At 46.4% G+C, this 20,344-nt stretch overlaps 1 protein-coding gene across 6 annotated transcripts in view; it reads right to left on the bottom strand.

The window, feature by feature from the left end:
- The window catches only part of ARHGAP44 (Rho GTPase activating protein 44), a 166,454-nt gene that overhangs the window by 38,408 nt on the left and 107,702 nt on the right, over positions 1-20,344 (bottom strand). For 5 of the 6 annotated variants that reach the window (XM_032319593.1, XM_032319597.1, XM_032319594.1 and 2 more), the window contains exons 5-8: positions 16,785-16,896; positions 14,793-14,869; positions 7,070-7,187; positions 633-701 (exon numbers count right to left, since the gene is read on the bottom strand). In XM_032319593.1, the coding sequence (XP_032175484.1) occupies positions 633-701; positions 7,070-7,187; positions 14,793-14,869; positions 16,785-16,896 (376 nt within the window). Of the gene's footprint in view, positions 1-632; positions 702-7,069; positions 7,188-14,792; positions 14,870-15,088; positions 15,096-16,784; positions 16,897-20,344 lie in introns of those variants that run through there. The other variant, XM_032319598.1, reaches the window with a different exon arrangement.

The following is a 20,344-nucleotide window of genomic DNA, read 5'->3' as shown; positions in this document are numbered from 1 at the left end:
CTCGGGTCTAAATCTGCTTTCATCGATGAGAGACAGGCGAACAGGCCACATTAATCATCGTTTACCTACTTGTCATTGTCTTGGGCCAAAATCGAAATGAGAAACAATTATGAGCTGGGGGCAGGGCTATCTTCTTCTCCCCAGTTTCCTTGTTTATGACAGACCCAGCTTTTGTAACCTTGGCCCGAGTGACATTTGGGTCTGAGTCATTCCTGGCTGTGGGGGACTGTCCCACGCACTGGAGGATGCTTGGCCTCGCTCTTGACCTCTCCTCCCCAGATGCACCTCTTCCCCACCCCCAGTCGGGGGTGATGGCCACAGGTGCCTGCAGACATGGCCAGGCAGCCACTGGAGTAGTGGACAAAATCACCTCTAATTGAGAACCACGGCCACAGACCACGGGGGCTGCTATCATCTTCATGGATGGGTTCAGTTTTATTCTTAGATTTTTAGAGAAATCCATACAAGGAGAAATAGAAGACCAGACTTAATCACAGACAGAAGAGTTAAATCCCATATTCTTTCCCACGACGTGCTCCAAGGGCCTTTAGGTTTCATGGCACGTTCCTTCCTGTCCATGCCCTGACTCTTGTGAGCGAACCTGACCTTCTCTTACCGTTCTAGACCCTTACCGTTTGAAAGTAGTTTGCATAGTCGATTTCTTTGGCCACGAAACTGTACATGTCTGCCGAGAGCTGGTCCTGTGGAAGGTAAAATGCACAACCAAGGTAAACAGAGAATACTTAACCGGCTAACACGTGAGTCTAGACATCTAGAAGGAAGAGCCTTCGCCGCTGTTTAACCTCATTTTTAACGATTCCTGCCCTGGCAAAGACTTTTCTCATGGGCATTCCTGCGTTTCCCAGCCCTGACTCCAAAGAGTGAGTAAGTGTGGAAGGAGCACCTCTGCCAGGCATCTCCCCAGGGATTGTAACACATGAACCACATCCAGAGTCAGGAAAGCTGGTGCGGGGGAGTGATGAGCAAATTACTTCCATGCATCTCCGTAGCCAGTGTCACCACTCCTGAAAATGGCCCGCCCTCTCTTCTCCTGGTTTGCTCTCTTCACCCCCCAAGACTGACTGGTCGATCACAAGCATATGGGAAAGAGGCAGAAATGCACCAATTTGGGGGAGGTTGGCAAAGACAGATGTGCGGGTTCAAAGGAGGGCAGCTGATTCGAAATTTGGAAAAACCAGGATTGAGTCAATGCCCCAAGCAAATCTCATGGTGTTAACTGTCCTTCGCCACCCGGCTCTCTGTGGGACCGGGGGCAATGACTTTATGTGGCACCTGAATCTGGGATGTGCCTTCCTCTGAGGAGAAGGGTTTCAGTTCCATAGAAACACCCATAGGGATGTATGATAAAAGTACATTCTGAGAAGGGTGCAGACTTGGTCACTAACCACGATTTTTAGCATGCAATGTGTGTGACCTTGTCTGTACGACTCAGGTGAGCTCTCAAGGTCCTTCCTGTCTGGGAGCCTTAGGTAGGAGAGATCTTTATAAGCGATGCTTAGTCGAGAGAAGACTCTGTGATGGGTATGTTGAGGAAAATAGGAGAACAGCCCAAGAAAGCTGATCCAGATGCTGAAGGATTCAAGCAAGCAACCTCATGCTTCACCAACAGCCTGAAGTGTGGAAACTTCAAGCATTCTGCACCAATCCCACCAACCCTCAGCCCATCCAGCTGCCAATTACACTATCCTCAGTGAGAGCACTAGGATGTGAGCAGCTGTCTGTTTCCTCTTCCGGTATCCTTGACAGACCATGTGGAAGTTTCTGCACCCAAGGAACAGAGTTAAAAGGGAAATCTGTTCTCTAGAGAGCTTCAAGCACAGATTAGTCAATGCTACACTTGGTCCAGCTTCAAAGAATGAAGGAGGGGTCGGGGGTGGGGGCAAATAAATTAACATTCATTGGGAACAGTCTAGGCACTAGGCACAGTGTCACTCAGAGTTCTCATCTGACTCTCTTAGGTAAAGTGCTCAATTTCCAGTTTTGGTTGAGTAGCTACTGAGAGTTCAAGGATCTTATCTCCTGTCTATCCTCCACCATCTGAAACATATTTCACAAACTAGTAAGGACTTTGTAACCATCTGCTGATATAACAGAAGGAGAAACACAGACTTAGCAACAGTAACTTTCCTGAGAAATTAAATGGGTTCTAAGTCTCAGCTCCCCCTCTCCAGAGCATCCTGGCAAAGAAAAGCCTCTGTGGGGCTGCTGAATCTAGCAAAGGTTCTAGAGGAACTGAGTTCATCTGCCAACCCCCACCCCAGCACCTTTGGTCAGGGGACATCCATCACCAGCAGTCATGAGGGAGATATGTCAACTCAGGGAAAACACAGAGAGCCAGAGGATCAAAATGGCTCAGCAGGCAGAGGAAAGGGAGGGACCCCCTAAAGGACTAAATGTCACACTGAATACAACGTCAGTGACTCAGCATTTGAGCTTTGCCAAAAGATGATCCTAGAAAAGGCAGACAGACCGTCTGGGAGTGCCCTCAGGAACACCAAAGGATTTTTGAAAGGTATAATTAGATTACGATCTTACTGACAAGTAAGCTGCACTCCAAGTCAGAAATAAAAGTGGAAACTAAGTCCAATTTCCATGTTTCTAAATCACTGGTGAATTTTCTTTATAAAGAAAAAAAATCAATAATCACCAGAGTTTAATATGCTGCAACAATCATTTGTTTTTGATTTGATGGCCAATCCACACTCAGAAAGAGGCAGCGTAAATCACCAGCTTCACCTGCATCCCACCACACTAGAGACGAGCTCTAAAAACCACGATGGCTGGTCACTCTATCTATTTTAATCAGTTATGTGTTTTGTATGATTGCTTGGTTTACAAAAATGGGACCAGAGGATTTTGTAGCTCATTACCCCCAAGACAACTATTCTTTCTATTGGGCACATGATATTTAATTCATGAAAGGATGGTGTGTCTATTGCTGGATATTGTGTTTCTAATTTTTCATTATGACAACACTTGAAAAGCCTTTGTTTATACAGGTGTGTATCCATCTCTTGCTTGTTTCTTTGGGATAAATTCTGCAGTTTAAAATGAATTCTGGTGATGTATTTCCTTATAGTTAAAGTTAAAAAATATTAGCAAGATAATCATGACTTGGGGTATTAGGGCTTTTGGCTAAAGAAGGAAAAAAACATGACACCTGGGCATATCATATTCAAACTTCAGAAAAGCAAAAATAATGAAATAGTCAAAGAAGCCATAAGTTAAAGTACACTGGCCAGGAGAAGACCAAAGGTAAGACTTACTTCCATCCTTGCCTCAGAAACCGTGCAAGTCAGAAGAAGATGGAGTAAAATATTTAAAATCGTTGAGAAGAAAAAACAAAAACAAAAACAAATCCCACCAACCCAGAATTCTGTTCCCTACAGAATTACCCTGTAAAGGGACTTGAAGAAACTTACAGAATTTGTTGCCCGTAGACTATCTTATAAGAAATGTTAAGGGAAAAAAAGTTATTTAAGAGAGAATGAAAAAGTATATATAGGTCAGAAACTCATACCTACACAAAGAAAGGAAGAACATCAGAGAATCGGCAGTGAAGCTACAATAAAACTTTTATTTCTTTTATTCTTAGCTGAACTGATACTTCTTTTTCAGAATGGTAGCAACATTGTATTCATATCTATTTGACTGTACCCATGTATCCAGATAAATACACATGAATGCATGGATACCTTCATGTAAACACACCTGTGGCTATGTCTGCTTCCCTACAAGTCACAAGTTGGTGGATGGAACTAGGGACATTTTGTTACTAAGACATACTCGCACCATAAACGAAACAGCATCTAGCTATTCCCTGGCGGTTCTGGATTCGTTGTGAATGTACATTGCAAACTCTAAGGCAACCACTAAAAAACCATTTTAAACAAAAGTATAATTGATAGACTGAGAAAGGAGTGAAAATAAAACCATATAAAATGCTCAAGTAAAAACTCAAAGGCAGAAAAACTGAAGGCAGAAATAGTATTAAAGAACAGGGGGAACCAGTAGAAAACAGGAACAATTAGGGTAGATATGAACCTAACTATATTCAATAATCACTTAAACAATGAAAATAAACCAACGAAAAGACAAAGGTTGTCAGAGTGGATCAAAAACCAAGGCCCAACTATATGAGGGTCACAAGAAACCCACTTTAAATATAAAGATATGTACAGATAAAAAGTAAAAAGATGGAGAAAGACATACCCCATTACCACGAATCAAAAGAAAGGGGGAGTGGCTATATGTCCCCCAGACAGGCATTCTGAGTGAGAGAAGTTATCGGGATAAAGAGGGACACCATTAATGCTAAAGGGGTCATTCTACAAGATGGAACAATCCTTCATGTGTGTGCCCTGAACAACAGAGCATCAAAGTACATGAGGCAAAAGTGACAGGACTACAAAGAGAAAGACAGGAATCTACTATGATAGCTGGAGACTTCAACAGCAACTGATCAGAAATGGACAGATCCAGCAGGCAGAACAGCAGTATGGACAGAGCTCAACTCAGCCATCCATTAACTAGACAGAGCTGACATCCACGGGCTCCTTCATCCAACAACAACAGGATACACATTCTTCCCGAGCTCACGAGGAATGTCCACTAAGACAGATCACATCACGGGCCATAAAACACATTTTGACAGATCTAAAAGAACTGAAATCACACAGTGCTGGCTCCCTGACCACAGTGGGATTAAGCTGGAAATAAAATTACAGAAATAGAGCTGGAAAAACTCCCCCAGTACTTGGAGATGAGACGACGCAATGCCAAATGACAACCCGATTTGAAAATGGGCAAAAGGCTTGAACAGACATATCACCAAAGTGTGTGTATGTATATACACATACAGACAGCACACAAGCATATGAAAAGATGTTCATCATCTTACGTCATTTGCAAAGGGCAATTTAGAACGAGATACCACCGCACCTCTTCTGGAATGTCCAATACTCAAAACACAGACCACACCAAATACTTTAACCTTGAGGTGGAAGATGCCTGGGATATTTTCCCGTGCAAAGGAATACACGCATATAAACAAAGCCAAGGAGCAAATAGCAGACTGGAAAAATGATCTGCAACACAACAAACAGAAGAAAGTTCAACTCCTGATATGCAGAGAACTTATACAAATTGATATTTAAGAAAAACAGAAATGTTGGTCCAATTGCCCATACAAACGGGCAATTTGCCAACCTGGGAATGTCTATGCATATCTGCAGGAAATCCGATAGACACAAAGATCCACTGAGCATTACTAATAGGGAAATTAAAATTACAGAAACATAGAGATAAGACGGCACATAACAGAGAGCCACTTTCCCGACAATTCTGAATAAATACTGGTGAAAAGGGGGAACTGGCCATCCTCTCTGGAAACAGATGGGTTGCTGGGCAGGAATGGGGTGGGGGACAATTACTGGTGGTGCTTCTTGATATATTTTCATGCTTTTTCACAGGTGATGGCAAAATGTATGACTTTTTTAATCTCTGAAAGGGAACCGAACATATTTTTTGGTAAGAAAAGCACATGGAAAGAGCTACAGGACAATGAAGGTATTGAACTTGGAGACTCGTGTCCAGCATCCCCCCGATGCCACTGTCTCTTGTCTGTTTCACAGCATCATTGTGTAAGAAATGGGACTCTTCACTCAAGAACGCGAGTCCGAGGTATGATGCGTAGACATAGCACAGAGTCAGAGTGAGAGCGGCACGAGAGTTAGACTTCACAAACCCCACCAGCTGGCTGTTTGCCTTTCACACAGCCGTTCAAATGACAAATTGGCTCAGCTCCCAATGACTCTTGGGAGCTGGGGGAGTATTTTGGAGTCTTTGCTTGAGTCCATGGTAGTGTCGGCGGAAAGATCGTGGATTCTTTACCGACCTGTCACGGTTCCTAATTCCAGAGAGCGATCCTATCTGACCCTGAACGTGACCCGAACACAAGGTTGAAGCCCCCTGTGCAGTGTGGTTATAAAAGACCAGCAGACAAGACTAGAAAAAGCCACAAAGAACAGAGATGTCTTCATGCAAAGTGGCAACGCTTGTTATAAAACCATTATCAGATTAGGGGCTCCTAGGGGGGCTCAGTTGGTTAAGCATTTGCGTTTGGCTTGGGTCATGATCCTGGAGTCCTGGGATCGAGTCCCACACTGGGCTCCTTCCTCAGCAGGGAGTCTGCGTCTCCCTCTCTCTCTCCCCCGCTCACATGGTCACTTTCTCTCAAATAAATAAAATAAAATCTTAAAAAAACAAAAAACCAAGAACGTATGAGATTAAGACAACAGGTGGGTACACAGCACGCTTCCAGAAACATGAGATACTCTTGCTCCGTGGATTGAACTACAACAGACATACCTGTGCGGAATACAGATGTTCTTACACAGAGTATCACGAGCGGTGTGCCCTGCGAGTTATGCCCACACAACGTTTGTGGTGAAGACGGGAAACGTCTGAGCAGACGTAACAAAGGGCTTCTGACATTCCCAAGGGCAGAGGCATGGATATCTTAGAAGGAGACATTCCTCCCTGAACAAGCGGGAACTCGTCATTTCCCTATCTCCTTGGTCAGCATTTCAGCTTCACAGCTGACAATGTCCCAGGAGGCAGGAGATGGGTCGAGTGACTCAGGAAATATTACAAGGTGAACATAAAGAGAAACAATTTGATATCGACAGCGAGTCAAGGTTGGTCTACTGTCTAAATTCTCAGCTGTTCCATCCAGCTGAGAGCCCATTCCGTGGGATGAAGGTGCCTTACAAAAGCTTCACAGAGACACCACGGCCATGTCCTCCGTGCCTGCCATGCAGGAATGCTGTTGCTAATCCACCGCTGTCCCCCCTCCCCCACCCAAGGCTGCCTCGAAGCCTCAACTCTTAGGGCTCACCCCGGGCTCTGGAGATACCAGCAGGCAAGCTCGGAGACATTCTGCTCAACCAGAGCTCACGCTTAGGTTTTAAGCGTGGAATGGGGTGGGGGGTCCCCCATCTGTCCCGATAGAGAGGTGCAAAGACAGCGGGGGGAGAAGAGGGGGTACCCTGCAAATCTCCACTCTGTTGGCAGCTTCCTCCATCTCCTCCCTGAGGGCATCAGCTTTGGCACCCGCAGGCTGTAAGCCGCTGGACAGACCTGAAGACTTGGAAGTCTGCTGCCACCTGATGGAAAACAGGAGAAAAAGAGGAGAGGGGTGAGACAGGTGGAGAGCCCTGGGAAGTCCGTGGGGGCATGGAGAAGACAGCAGGTTGCAAACACTACCCAGGAGGAAGGGGGCAGCTGTGGCCGGACACGGAGCAGCGCGGGGAGCCATGGGCCAGTTTGGCATCATGTCCCCTGAAATGTTTCTCCCGAACACGGAGGCCCAGTGACCATCACCGGTGCTCTGTCCAAGGCCCAGTCTGTGTGTTCCCCGGAAGCTCCCAGCCTGCCCCGTGGGCTCTGAGTCTGGGAACACTCGCCGATTTGGCTGAAGCCAGTCACGGGTGCCAGGGGAGAGGAGAAGCAGAGGAGAATCGAAATGACTCTGAAAGCCAACATCTCCACAGGTCAGCACAAAAAAGCTTCCAGTCAACGTTCGGATACCGCATTTGCATTTCCTTCGACGTCTGTCCTTCGCGTGGAGAGCAGCAGCCGTTGGAGGATGTGGCTTGGAAAGGTTTCGTGGCGAAGTACAGATGTTTCTGTTGGCCCTGGCATTATCAGGGAATGACCAAGAGCAGGCCCCGAAGGACGACGGTTCTGCTGACGCAAGGCAGCGGGAGCGGCAGCAGGGACGGGCTGTAGGTTCCTGCTGCCTGGGAGTCTGTGAACTCAGTGGCTTATAGGGGCCAGGGAGTAAGAGCATGAAGTCAGGGGAGTCAGGATCTTAAAAACTAGTCCTCCCTTTATTTTCCTGCTTGTAACTGGGCCACGAGACGCACAACCATTCCACGGCTCTAAGGAAAACAGCAGGATGACAAAGGACAGCCCACATGGACCGCGGTCTCTCGGGGAAGGCGGGAGGGACAGTGAGGGAAGGGGATGCTGCTGGGGGCTGGCCCGCCTCCGCTGACACAAGAGGCTGGAAACCATCACAGGAACCCCCTGATGAAACTGGGCAACAGACCATGCGGGCCAGTGGCGTACAGACCGAACCCGACGGCCCCATAGGCCTCGTCTGGCTCTTAGACCATCCATCTCAGAGGCACAAGGTGCAACGCAACCCTCATTTTCAGAGTCAAGAATCCCTAGGTGGTTTCTCTACATGATTTCTTCTTTCTCTGAGTTTGTTTCCGCGGGACAAACAGAAGAGTGTAAGACTCCGACACAGGAAAGGGAAATGAAAGTCCTCTTTGCTTTTAACATAAAAGAACAAACTAAAGGAGTCTGTGTTACTTAAAAAAATGTATTCACGGGGGTAGGCATGGGGCAGGTGCCTGGGTGGTTCGGTTGGTTAAGCCGCCGATTCGTGATCTCGGCTCAGGTCATGATCTCAGGGTCCTGAGATGGAGCCCCAGGTCTGGCTCTGCGCTCGGCCGGGAGTCTGTTTGAGAGTCTCCCTCTCCTGCTGCCCCTGCTTGCACTCGCTTTAAACAAAGAAATAAATGAAATCTTGTTTAAAAAATGCATTGACGGGGGCGCCTGGATGGCTCAGTGGGTTAAGCCGCTGCCTTCGGCTCAGGTCATGATCTCAGGGTCCTGGGATCGAGTCCCCTGTCGGGCTCTCTGCTCAGCAGGGAGCCTGCTTCCCTCTGTCTCTCTCCCTCTCTCTGCCTGCCTCTCCATCTACTTGTGATCTCTCTTTGTCAAATACATAAATAAAATCTTTAAAAAAAAAATGCATTGACAGGAAAATGACTTAAAAGGGCTTTAGGATGTCAAGCTGGGTGGAAGGTCCAGAGAGGGACATGCACATCTTGCGAACCATTCCTCAGTGCAAAGGAAATATTCTATTCAAAGTTGTTGGAAAATCCGAACTAACAGATACAGATTGGTAAAACTTCCTGGGTGGTTCTTTTAGTTTGCCCAACAGACGTGATCTATTTAATAAACTTCCCAGGGTTTAGTCACTTCGAAGTATTAAGGTGTTGTGGGGATTTTTGGTCAAATAAAGTAGGAGACGCCATGGCTATAATGGAGACTGCTGATCACGAATATGGTAGCTTATGAGATTAAGCTCAGGGGCGCCTGCCTGGCTTAGTGGGTGCAGCACACGGCTCTTGATCTTAGAATCTCAGGGTCGTGAGTTCAAGCCCCTTGCTGGGTGTGGAGCCTACTAAAAAAAATAAAAATAAAAATAAAAAAAGCTAAAACTATCATGTGGCTCATGCTATCTGAAGAAAAAACAACTAACCAATATACGTGTGGAAAAAAAATATAGTGACCACAGACACTGATTTTTTTTTATTGCTTCGAAGATCTGGATTTGATTTTTTTAAACCCAATTGTCCTTAATCCCTTTAATCCTAATTATCCTTAATCCTTTTAACCCAAATATCCTTAATATGTATCTATTAACATGAAGACATTTTCCCAAGTTACCTTTATTTTCTTTCCTTTTTCCCTCTATCTTCCCCCCCCCCATTTGACCTCTTAGATAATACTTTGGTAGCTTAAAAACACAGATCCTTCCCCTCCCTTTATGGGGAAATTTATTTGCAAGAGAGAAGTAACCAATTTTGAGATTACAAAATAGTGAGAAGATGCGGAATCAGATAGTGGAGATCAAACAATAAAACAGTATGGAAAACACGGGAAAATGTGTATGGATAGTAATCTGCTAGGGAAAGAGACACTAATCATGAATTTCAAGATACAGTGGCCTTGTCAGACATCCATTCTGTCAATAAACTCAAGCACTTTCCTGCTCCGGCAAGAGAAGAAACAGGGCTTCTCGCTCGACCAAAAAGTCTGAGCTTTCAAATCTGCGGAGCAGAAAGTTCTGGGCATTAAGGAGGGCACATGATGTAATAAGCACTGGGTGTTATATGCGTCTGGTTAATCACTGAACTCTACCCCTGAAACTAATAGTACACTAGATGTTAATTAATTGAATTTAAATAAGACAAAAAGAAAGTTCTGCTCTGGTATGACACCATTATTCGCTGGGAAAGATGCCGCTGCTATAGGGTCTGGGGGCGGGGGTGGAGACAGAAAACCAGCTTTAATGAAGCCTAGAGGAGAGAAAAGGGCCAGAAATAAAGGTATGGAATTTTAGGGATCAGGAAACTGGTCAAGAGGGCAAAGGCAAGAGGAGTTCAGGGCAATGGGAAGTTGAGAAGAATTTTTGGAAGGCAAACAGGAATGTTCCTTTAGAGGGACATTTATTATTTCATCTGTCCTGTCTGCTTCCCTCCGTCATTGGCGTCCTCTGGTTAGTGAGGCACTGCCCTACTCCTGCTCTGATATATGGGCCAAAGGGAGCTGCCAGAGTGGCTTTTTAAAATTTTAATTTTTAAAGATTTATTTATTTATTTGGGAGAGAAAGAGAAAAGTGAGAGAACAGGGGAAGAAGCAGAGGGAGAAACTGTAAGACTATCCAAGCAAAACAGACTCCTGCTGAGCGCAGAGCCTGATGCAGGGCTTGATCTCACGACCCATGAGATCAGGACCTGAGCTGAAACCAAGAGTCGGACGCTTAACCGACGGAGCTATCCAGGCGCCCCGAGAAGCTGCCAGTTTTGCATGACCCTCCCCGTGAGTGACCCAGGCGGGGGTCGCTGATGCAAGCCAAGCCCACGCCCATCCTTCATCACCGTGACCAACTGACAGGCCTAGGAAGTGGCATCTAAGCAAAGTCTAGACAAATGGCCTCTCTCCTCTGTACTTTGAGAACTGGAACAAAGGAAACAGGTCTCTTGCTGGGGAGACAGAAGCCCAAGGGACCATGAAGACTGGCTCTAAGATGCCTGTATGTAGGAGAGGTAGGAGGTGAGGAACAGCTTTGAAGCTGGTGACACCATGCACTTAAATCTCTCCTAATGAGCTACTTCTTTAATTCCATGAGCTGCCTGGTCTCCATCCCCCAACTCTCCTATCTTATTTATCTTAGTTCACCTGCTTCCAAAGAAAGCAGATGTCTTTTTTTTTTTAGGATTTTATTTATTTATTTGACAGAGAGACACAGCAAGAGAGGGAACACAAGCAGAGGGAGTGGCAGAGGGAGAAGCAGGCTTCCCGCCAAGCAGGGAGCCCGATGCAGGGCTTGATCCTAGGACCCCGGGATCATGACCTGAGCTGAAGGCAGCCACTTATTGACTGAGCCACCCAGGTGTCCCGAAGGCAGGTGTCTTAATCTGCACAGGCTGCCATGACACTATACCACAGACTGGGTGGTTTAAGCAACAGAAATAAGTTATCTGGCAGTTCTGGAGGCTGGAAGCCCCAGATTGAGCTTCTGGCAGGGTTTGGGTCTGGTGGAGGCTCTCTTGCTGCCTCCTCACTTGTGCTCACGTGGCCTTTCCCCTGAGTGAGTGTGCAAAGAGAAAGAAATATCTCCCTTCCTCTTCTTAGAAGGCCACCAACCCAACCAGATTAAGGCCCTACCCTTAGGACGGGACTTAACCTTAATTACTTTTGAAAGGCCCTATCTCCAAATAGAGTCACACGAGTGGGTTAGCACTTCAACACGTGAATTTGGGGAGGGAGGATGAAATTTAGTCCACAGCTGCTCAGCAGGAGCACAAGGTGTCCTGGATCCAGAAGGGCTGATCTTGAGATACACGCTCAGAAAAATCGAGGCAGACTTTGGGAGGGAACGGAGCTCCTTCTGCAACCACTGCTAAACCAAATCTATTCCAGAAAAGACATTTGTATATCATTCAATTCGATTCAATTCAATTCACAATCTTTAACTCAGCATAAAGCTTTAAAGCTTCCTTGAATTTTTCCTCCAGCCTCCTTATCTACCTCCTTCTACTCAACTTCTAAACTCTGGTCTTCTCTGAGGATGGTAAGGCTTGCATGATTGGCTTTCCAAACAGACAAGCCAGATCTACTGGAATTGAGGCAAATACACACCTTGGATTCAGACCCAATTACACATTGGATAAAGGAGCTGGGTTTGACAGTATCCACCCAAGTTCTTGTACAACTCAAGGATCCGGGCACAATGATCAACAGCGTGTCTCCATCTGGAATACACCGTGCAGTTCTTCAGAGTGTAACTTGGGAACAACAAAAAGGGACTAACGAAAGTTTTGGTGATCCTGCAAAGAATGGAACCTACACACTGACCATGGTGGGAAGCAGGGTGGGGTGGAGGGGAGGGCAGGAAGGACCCTCTGATCCAGAAGAGCAGCTGGTGTTCCTTGCTATTCAATGGCATAGCATCTGGTCTTACTCTCACTGCTGTCTCTTGGGACGCGGTCCTCATGTTGGCTGAAGAGTGAGGGTTTGGGGAAAAGGCAGGAAGTTGGGTGGGTTGGCTTCCGTAAAGACAAAGGTTGTCAAGGGTCTTGGCTGAAGTTTAGAAGCGTAAGAATTTGGATGGGGGAGGTAGAGATGTCCTGACCAAACCCCAGCATACAAGAGATGATGAGCTGAGAATGTGGAACAGTTCCTCAAATCGTGGAAGACGGGTTCCTAACGATGCTTCTCTATGGTTTTCAGAATCCATATGCCACTTGGTGTCACCATTAAAAACGCACCACGTGACCAGATGGACCGTGACTGTCGCCCACTCAACTTCTCATAAGGAGACTGAGCAAAAACACGTTAAGTAGAGGTGACAATGACAAGCGCTAATGCTAGCACCTGGCCTTCCGACCAGAAGCTCTTAGATGGAAATTTAGGTTTCCCTTACAGAGGCAGGGGGAAGACCTCAGAGCAAAGGGCCAGGTCTCCACGGTGAAGGAAATCACTCTACAAACCCAGGAGCAAGGTCTCCACCATCCTCTTAACAGTGGGACAATCAGCATGTCTTTAATCCTTGTGTGACTGCCCCACTGTGGGCCTTGAATGCTGATGTCACGGGAGGCACTGGACATGGTCCAAGGATACAGTAGTTGGTGATGTCACATCCATACTCCCCACGTAACCTGCTCTGTCTTCCTCCATGAGCGCTGAGGAGAGAGCCTCAGACTTGGGTCGGAAAAACCTTGACAATGTTCTTCCTCCTCTTCCTTCTTAATGGAAGGAGACAAGCTTCAGGGTCACAGCCTTCTGTGAGCAACAGGCTTTGCTTTCGTCCTTTTCGCTTCTATGTCTACCTGGCATTCACAGAAAAGGTAGCGCCCTTCAATGTACCGTAGGGCTCTAACATCTTTTAAACAGATTCATTTTGAAGAAGCGAATCGACTTTTTGTGAGATGTGTAGGTCCAGATGTTCAAAACTATTCAGGTGGACTGAAGTTTGGGAAACGCTAAGTTAACGAAAGACATTCTCTGTTTCTCTGCTGCTCTAACCTGTTCTATTTCTGGTCTTGGGCGATCACCTTACACTCTGTATCAGTCCAGATGTTGAATTCCCAGGTCCCAACTAGTTAATTGTAGCAGTTTCCTTTGGCAAAGCACCTGGGAAGCGCTGTGACAAATGCGATCTCAATGGACACTCAAAACAACCTCCTCACATCAGCCAACGGATGGCGTCACTACCTGTGCGCAGGTGGGGCAACTGTGACTCTGGGAGGCTGAGTGACTTGACCAAACTCACAGGTCTTGGAAACAGGTGACCTGGATCTCACCATCTCACCTCGGACTCCTGCTTCGGGAGTCTATATGACATCTCTCAGTCCAAGCAGATGGCTGTTTTCTGGTTTTGTTTCTTTTCCTCAAAAAAGTTAAAAAGAGGTAAGGAGAGGTTTAAAATTGACCTGCAAAGGGCTTGTGGTAGAACTGAAAGCTTCCTTCTGTATTCATCTTCAGGAACCTGCCTTCCTTCAAGCTGCACACGTAGGCACCCTGCCACTGTGAGAATTAGGAAGTTGCATATGAGCCATCGGGGACACACGGTGGTCAGAGTCAGTGGCATCTTAGGGTCTCTGGTGACCCGCCTGATGGAAGAGGTACTTTCTGGAGACTTCTGGGAGATGGTCCTGGAGGAGAGCAGCACAGCTGGAATGCTGCTTCCATCATAACGGTCTCAGGTTCAGAGTGGCTACAAAAAGGAAAGCGCTATACCACTGTCTTCAGGAAACAGTGGGCAGGTCCCAGAATCAGAATTTTCCCCCTTCCTTAGCCACAACACCTCACCCACTTTGCCTCTTTGATCTCAGCTCCTCGTATGCCCCACCTTGGCTCATACCCCAGTCACACTGCCCTGGTGTTATACCTGGACTGTGGCAGCCTGATCTCTCCCCAATCCTGCCTGAGGACCTTTGCATGTGCTGTTCCTGCTGCCATGGACAGTCCTGTGCCCTATCTCTGCATGGCTGCCTCCTTCTCACCATTTAGGTCACAGATCAAGTGTCATCTCTAAGAAGCCTTCTCTGTTTCAGCCCACCTAATATTGTAGCTTCCCTTTCTCCATCACTCTCTTCCAAAACTGCACTGTGCTACCTTCTTTACAGGACTTATGGGCGCCTGAAGTCACCACATGTTCACTGGCTTGTCTAGGGTCTCTGTCTCTCACAATGGGCCACAGCCCCCGTGAGGGTGGGGACCCCATATCTCTGACTCACGACCCTCCCCTCCAGTGCCTGCCATGTCAGGGGTATTAAGAAAAACCTGGAGGATGGAAACACACTTGACAAATGAAGCTCCCCACAAACCCTTCCCCACGCCCCAGATGCAATCGCTGTCCCTTCCAAGAGACAAAAAAGGAAAGCAAAGAAGCCCTTCCGTACCTCGTTCGAGAAGAATCCATGTCTAGCACCAGCTTTGCTAAGTGTTTCCTCTGCTTCTGAATGTTCGGGATTTCCACCTGTAACCACAGGACAGAGTCAGACGGACGCTCCCCATGAGTTCGTACGTGGGCTGACGGCCCCCAGTCCTGATTTCCAGAGGAAACCCTCAATTCCTTTGCCTGAGCTAACTGCCGCTCTTTCTTCGCGGGACCCCCGCCAGGCCCTCCGTCATCCTGACCCTGGGGGGCTCTGCACTCCCCTGCTCACTTATGCCTGGCCTCCTTCTTGCCCCCGACCTCGGCCAGCAAACATGGGCTTCATCCCGGCTCTGTCCACGACACAAAGGCCACACATGGGGAGAAAAGCAGGAAGAGCTGACACAGAGACCTAATTCACAACAGACAGCAGCAGGCGGAGGGGCGCTCATCCAGGAGGCCCGAGATCTGATGGGGGAATGCAATTAGGATGCATTTTTATAAAAATAAAGACCCCCCCACCAATAAATACCAAATCAAACCTTGCCACGGCTCTGCTCGGCTATGACAAGTTCTTCCACAGTGGGTTGGTTGTACGTGGATGCTCTTTTTATATTTTTATTTCCAAAAATGACTTCACGGAACACCCAGTGTGGGATTTGGGGCCCGGGCTCCACCAAAGAGGGGCAGAAAATGCAAATTTAAAGGGGAAAACTGGCTGTACATTGAAAACCCAAAACCATCTCAGGCTGTGGCTTCTACAGGAGGGAAAACCATGAGGACGGTCTTCGGAGCAGGGGTGAGTAACGTAGGGAGGGGAACCATTTCTGACAGGCCAGAAGGACATCTGGCTAGCACAAGCAAGTCTTGGCACCCAGGCCAGGTTTGCTTCAGGATTTGCCCAAGACCCCAGACCACCTTTCCAAGGTGCAAAGGGCCTCTCACGCATGCGCTTGGCTGGGCTATGGCCTAACACAGAACGGCACCTGAGAAGTCTAGAGCTGATCTCTATCAAGGCACTATAGGCAGGATTTTCTCCTTGAAAACTTTGAGGCACTTCGGTTAATGATTTGCCCGTCCATTCTGTTATAGAAATTGCACCAGGGGATGGGGAGGTGCTGGGGGGAGTCCAGGAAGGAAACCAGGCCTGGTCTAGGGCAATGCCATCCAATATGCTAGCCCCTAGCTCTCTGTGGGTGCAGCATTTTAAATTCGAATGAGTAAAAATTAAAAATGTGAAAAGTAGTTCCTCGGTGAAATTAAAATGTGAAATATGGTTCCTCGGTGACACAAAGCACATTTCAAGAGCTTGCCAGCCCCAGGTGGCTAGTGGCTAGCAAACCGTGCAGATGCGGAGCACCTGTAGTTCGAAGGGATGGGGCTGGGGTGGTCTTGGATGACCAATCCAAGGCAACTGGAAAGAAGTCAGGGGCGCAAGGCAAATAAAATCCCCAATGGTGTCCATTCTTACTCAACACAATTTCACTTGGCTGAAGCTAGCCAGATCGTCACACGGACATCAAGGTGTCTGTGTCCTCACAGTGTTATCCAGCACCCTTCAGAACCCAGAGACATAGGGGCTGAAGGGCACATTTATGACGAGCATGGAGTAAGGTACAGAACTTTTGAATCACCGTACTGTGCTCCTGCAATGTGCAGGACGCAGGATATGAACTATACTGGAACTAAAGTAAAAAATAAAATCAGATGAAATCAAAGAGAAGGGATCCACGTATACATAAGGTGTAGGGGGCCCTACAGAGGAGGGGCTGCTGTTCATTTCCCGGAAGACAGGAGATGGGTTGGGGGCAGGATGGGTAAAGCGTGCAGACCCCCGTGGGGAAGGAGATCTGGTGCCAGCTAAGCTCCCGTCCCCACTGGGAAGCCAGCAGAGAGGAGTGTCAGGGGCAGAGGGAGCTGGTGCTATATGGGGAATCCTGACCAGGCGGATGGGCAGTGATAATTCCTGCTGCAGAACAGTGTCCCCAAGTGGGGCGGCCTCGTGCGCGCAGCTTACCTCAGCCAGCAAAAACAGGGGCTCGATCACGTCTCTCTCCACCTGCAGCTCGAAGTGGATCAGCTCCTGAGCCAGCTTGTCCTCCGCCTCTCCGCAGAGTTTCAGCATCTTCCTGCAACAGGAGGGGAAAGCCACGCTCGGGACCACGAGGAGGTCAGCAGGAGGTCACCTGCATCCGAGCGGCCCAACTTGTTCTACTCAGTTTGACTTCTGAAATTATGCATTTTTTTAAAGGATGCAAAGAACCCACCCTGTGCCTGGAGTAAAGGAAATATGTAGGGAAATACGAGAGAGACAGGGAACAACAGACTCCTACGTGCTGAATGTATACAGCGATAAGCCCCAGATGCTTCTATGTCCCCTGAGCCCTGGAAAATGAGCTATAACCGATGCATGAACAGAACAACATCTTTCTTTTTTACTCCCTAGATAATTATTTTTTATTTTTTATTTTTTAAATTTTTATTTATTTTTTAAATTTCTTTTCAGTGTTCCAGAATTCATTGTTTATGCCCCACACCCAGTGCTCCATGCAATACCTGCCCTCCTTAATACCCACCACCAGGCTCTCCCAACCTCCCTTCCCCCTCCCCTCCCCCACAAACCCTCAGATTGTTTCTCAGAGTCCACAGTCTCTTGTGGTTCATCTCCCCCTCCAATTTCCCCTAACTCCATTCTCTTCTTCATCTCCCCATGTCCTCCATGTTATTCCTTACACTCCACAAGTAATTGAAACTATATGAGAATTGACTCTCTCTGCTTGACTTATTTCACTCAGCATAATCTCCTCCAGTCCTGTCCATGTTCATACAAAAGTCGGGTATTCATCTTTTCTGATGGAGGCATAATACTCCATAGTATATATGGACCACATCTTCTTTATCCATTTGCCCGTTGAGGGGTATCTTGGTTCTTTCCACAGTTTGGCGATTGTGGCCATTGCTGCTATGAACATTGGGGTGCAAATGGCCCTTCTTTTCCCTACATATGTATCTTTGGGGTAAATACCCAGTAGTGCAATTGCAGGGTCATAGGAAAGTTCTATTTTTAATTTCTTAAGGAACCTCCACACTGTTTTCCAAAGTGGCTGCACCATCTTGCATTCCCACCAACAGTGTAAGAGGGTTCCCCTTTCTCCACACCTTCTCCAAGACACGTTGTCTACTGTCCTATTAATTTTGGCTATTCTAACTGGTGTAAGGTGATATCTCAATGTGGTTTTGATTTGAATCTCCCTGATGGCTAGTGTTGATGAACATTTTTTCATGTGTCTGTTAGTCATTTGTATGTCTTCATTGGAGAAGTGTCTGTTCATGTCTTCTGCCCATTTTTTGACATGATTATCTGTTTTGTATGTGTTGAGTTTGAGGAGTTCATTAAGGATCCTGGATATCAGCCCTTTGTCTGCAGTGTCATTTGCGAATATCTTCTCCTATTCCATGGATTGCCTCTTTGTTTTGTTGACTGTTTCCTTTGCTCTGCAGAAGCTTTTGATGTTGATGAAGTCCCAAAAGTTCATTTTCACTTTTGTTTCCTTTGCCTTTGGAGACATATTTTGAAAGAAGTTGCTGTGGCTGATGTCGAAGAGGTTACTGCCTATGTTCTCCCCTAGCATTCTGATGGATTCCTGCCTTTCGTTGAGGTCTTTTATCCATTTCAAGTTCATCTTTGTGTAGACCAACATCTTCTAACTTATCCCCCAAAACTCAATTTCAGGAGGCTCTTCTACAAAGAGAACTCCTTCTTCTAAGCCATGACAACTGACCTTGTACAGAATGAACAATTACCCCGTTGGAAAATTGGAATGGAAAAACCATTACAAAAGTGGATTCAGAGTAAGCAAATAATGGAAGACGTGGATAAGCAGAAAGCTATGCCATATTCCTAGGTGAGAAGATATGTTATCTCAAAGATGTTAATTCCCCAGGTGGGTATAGGGGTACGCAGGCAGTCCTCCTTCTGCATGGTACCAGGGTAACCGAAATGCATGAGAAAGTTTTTACAAATCAATAAAAGTAGAAGAGGTCACTGATTCTAAAGTTAGTATGTATCTTTCCTGTTCTTATGTTTATGCTTCTATGAAATATACAAGCATTCACATACAATACAGAATACTGAAGCCTGACCCAAACAAGTTCCTATCAATGGTTTTACACTTAACCTATCCTCTGGCTTGACTTTTTTTTTTTTTTTTTAAGATTTTATTTATTTATTTGACAGAGAGAGACATAACAAGTAGGAGAAAAGGCAGGCAGAGAGAGAGGAGGAAGCAGGCTCCCCACTGAGCAGAGAGCCCAATGTGGGGCTTGATCCCAGGACCCTGGGATCATGACCTGAGCTGAAGCAGAGGCTTTAACCCACTGAGCCACCCAGGTGTCCCAGGCTTGCTTTGTTCATGCATCATCTTTGGGGCTTATGTGTCTTGCACATATGTCTTATATGTCCTATACATGCAGAATTAAATCATTCTTGTGCATGGAATCCTATCCCACCACTTATTAAGCTTTCCCTGAATCAACAGACCCATCAAGTCCAGGGCTATTGCATAGGTGTGTATGGTCTGTTTGCACATAAGAATTTTTCTGTGCAAAGGAGAGGAGATACGCACCGTCCTTAACCTCACTAGTTACTTGTTCTCCAAAGGGATAACGCTAACTTTGCCCTCACCAGCACAAATTAGAGGTCCCAACGCTCTACACTCTGCCAATCCTTGGTACTGGTAAGGCGTTGGAGTTCTGCCAAACTGGTGGATGCCAATTATGACCTCATCCTGGTTTTAATCTGCATTTCTTGGCTTCTGGGGAGACTGAGTGCCTTTTCGTGTTTCGGGCCATTTCACGATCCCTCTCGTAGGATGTGCTATTTGCATTCATTGACTGTTTTGGTACCAGGATCTTTTTATTGGAATTTATTTGTAGGAGTTCCATCCGTCTATCTATCTATACTTAAAATACATTTACATTTATATATACATATATACCTAAAAATATGGGTGTGGATGTAGAGGAGATTCAAGTTCTTTTTCCTTTCTGCTGCAAATTTCAGTTTCCAGGTCATGGGCTTGCTTCTCTTTGCTCTTTTTTAAATGGTGTCTTTTATCTGATTTGTCTATTACTTACGTCCATGTTCCTGATGCTACTTGTTAAATTTCTTTTTTTCTTTTCTTTTTTTTTTTTTTGGCATTGGCATTGGCTATGGACTGTCAACTCTGGAAAATGAGAATTTGGCAATCTTTGTATCTGTCCTCTCCACACTTATTTGTATTGGTAGATCTTTGGTATTTGCACTACATTTTGACCCAGTGTGCCATTTAGAGTTCGGCTGGGTCGGATATTGTGATCACTGGTCTTTCCCAAACGTTCATGCTCTCTGATCCTCTCTGTAGAATCAATAATGGCCTTGCTTTGGCTTGCTTGTTTAGTTTTTCTATAGACCTGACTGAACCCCAAATCCCCCACCACTATTTTGTCTAAGATGCTGAACCACACTTGATGTGAATGAGTTCCATCTTGAATTCATCTCTCTGGGACCCATGTCAATTTGAACTGACTTTTCCTTCG

Source organism: Mustela erminea, chromosome 18 (genome assembly GCF_009829155.1).
Source record: "Mustela erminea isolate mMusErm1 chromosome 18, mMusErm1.Pri, whole genome shotgun sequence".
NCBI lineage: Eukaryota > Metazoa > Chordata > Mammalia > Carnivora > Mustelidae > Mustela > Mustela erminea.
The sequence above is the reverse complement of the archived record's forward strand: the minus strand, read 5'-3'. Positions and strand labels throughout refer to the sequence as shown.